The sequence below is a fragment of the Macadamia integrifolia genome, unplaced genomic scaffold (assembly GCF_013358625.1).
Source record: "Macadamia integrifolia cultivar HAES 741 unplaced genomic scaffold, SCU_Mint_v3 scaffold1988, whole genome shotgun sequence".
NCBI lineage: Eukaryota > Viridiplantae > Streptophyta > Magnoliopsida > Proteales > Proteaceae > Macadamia > Macadamia integrifolia.
This window is the reverse complement of record NW_024868453.1, coordinates 53,727-55,681: the sequence shown is the minus strand read 5'-3', so window position 1 is coordinate 55,681 and position 1,955 is coordinate 53,727. Positions and strand designations below refer to the sequence as shown.

Sequence of the window (1,955 nt, the reverse complement as noted above, 5' to 3'; positions counted from 1 at the left end):
AAATTATCCACAGGTTAGAACACCTTTCATGGCGGATATTATGGATAAACTCTGCCGAATATCCCAATTTATTAAAAAATAAAACAGGGAATTTACTCACCTGAACCATTGGTTCAGCCAAACACAGAATATCTGGATAATACTCTGAAATAAGAGATTGTAAAAATCTCTTACCAGCCTCCTTCTTCACACCACGAATATTCCAGAAAAGAACACGCATGATCAAACTGTTGAGTCCGCGATCCTGTCAGATATAGATGTCTGACCTCCTCCTTTTTTCTTCTTCCCCTTTTTTTCTCCCACTGTTTTGCCCTGCTCACCCAGCAAAACAGCTCTATCCACTGCCTGAGCGCCCATCACAGACATCTCCCTTCTACTAATTGTAGAGGTAGGGGCCGGACCACACCCAGAGGAAAAAATCCGACCACCCCTGCTCGTCAGGCCGCCCCGACTGGATCCCTGAATCAGTCCCGTTCTCTTTGTGCGCGATGACATTCTCACAGGACCCTGCGACACCCTCGCCAAAGAGACTTCCTGCTGAAAAGTATCCACCGTATCATAGACTGGTGAAGATCGGACCTGATACGGTCCACTCTCTTTTGAACCAGAATTCTGGTCTGAATCAGATTCTAATTCTGATTCAGAAATAGAATCAGACCCCTCCACATCATCACTAGAGTCCTTCTCTGACTCAACTCTCTCCTGCGCAAATCCCACATTTTCCAAAATTGGGAGATTTGTATTAGCCAGATTCAAATTAATTTGAATCACACCTTCTTCTAAATTTGGAAGTTGAGAAGAGATTTTATTATGAGATTGTTCAGCAGAGCCGTTTCCCTCTTCAATAGGTAACTCCCCTTTATTTTTCAAAATCTGATTTTGGAGAGGCAGATTTGAAAATTTTCTTTCCAACGAAGATCCAGAGATACCCAACGAGTCCCCCTTTTCCGAGTCAACTCCGTCTTCCTCGTATACCGCACCTGGTACCCTTACATTGTCACGAGCACTCTGCTTCTCATCCTCCATCTTTTTGAGTCGACAATTATTTACTTGATGACCCATCCGCTTACAGAAACCACACTTTGCACAACTATCTTCATATATTACTCGCTGACGAAAACCAAAAATCTTAGTAGTACCTGGTTCAAATCTCTCTACCTGAACCTCCTCAACCCGAGTAGCAGCTTCCGAACAATCAACTTCAACCAGCACTCGGGCAAAATATCCCAAAATTCCTTGTCTAGTATGATTATCCAGGGTAACTGGACGTCCCACCGCCTTCGCAATGGAGAGAAGTACATTATCATGCCAATATTCCAAGGGAAGGTCTGGGAAACGAACCCACACGAGTTTCGTGAAGGAATTTTTCTCATGGATGTTAAAATCCGGTCTCCAGTGTTGAAGCCGAATTAACTGTCCACGCACACGCAAAGGGGTTCTTCTCCAAATAACCGCCTTATCACCCTCACATCGAAATTGAAAAATGACATAACCTTTTCCCAGAGGGTGCATCACAACTCCTTGGCTCAATTTCCAGTTATCTCTTGCCTCTTGACGTAAATCATCCAAAGATAAAAGACGAAAATTTACACGGCCTATTAGAGCAAACCTGAAATTCTGTCTCTTTGCTTCATAATCATTCTGTGGTATGACAATCCTTGTAATATTTCCTGCTTGAATCGGCTCTGGGAGCGAATCAATTGCAGGCCATGAGGCGAGACCTACCGCCCTTGCATAAGAAAGAGTAGGTGCATTCACCTCCGGCCCCTGAGGAGGTGGTCCTCGATCCAAAGCCTCACGATCACCATTATCCATATCATCACCTTCAGAGCGCCTCTCTTCCATCCAGCTTCCCACCCTCTTCGAACCAGGGGAAGAAATCGGTCACCGTGAAAAAAAAATCGGACGCCGTGAGAAACTCAGATCTACTCGGATCTGCTAGGATCTGCTCGGAC

At 44.8% G+C, this 1,955-nt stretch overlaps 1 protein-coding gene across 1 annotated transcript; it reads right to left on the bottom strand.

Moving 5' to 3' along the window:
• Positions 1–222: 222 nt before the first annotated feature.
• On the bottom strand, positions 223–1,845 carry LOC122065379. Its single transcript, XM_042629190.1, has 2 exons — positions 976–1,845; positions 223–873 (listed from the first exon to the last, which is right to left on the bottom strand). The coding sequence occupies exons 1-2, from the start codon at positions 1,843–1,845 to the stop codon at positions 223–225; spliced, it is 1,521 nt and encodes a 506-aa protein (XP_042485124.1).
• Positions 1,846–1,955: the final 110 nt, after the last annotated feature.

What these genes read in the sequence shown, in the direction of transcription:
- LOC122065379 (XM_042629190.1), bottom strand. Translation starts at nt 1,845, where the DNA reads ATGGAAGAGAGGCGCTCTGAAGGTGATGATATGGATAATGGTGATCGT. An exon ending in ATGTAAGGGTACCAGGTGCG is followed by an intron (nt 874 to 975) that starts GTATACGAGGAA and finishes CTCCAAAATCAG; the next exon opens with ATTTTGAAAAATAAAGGGGA.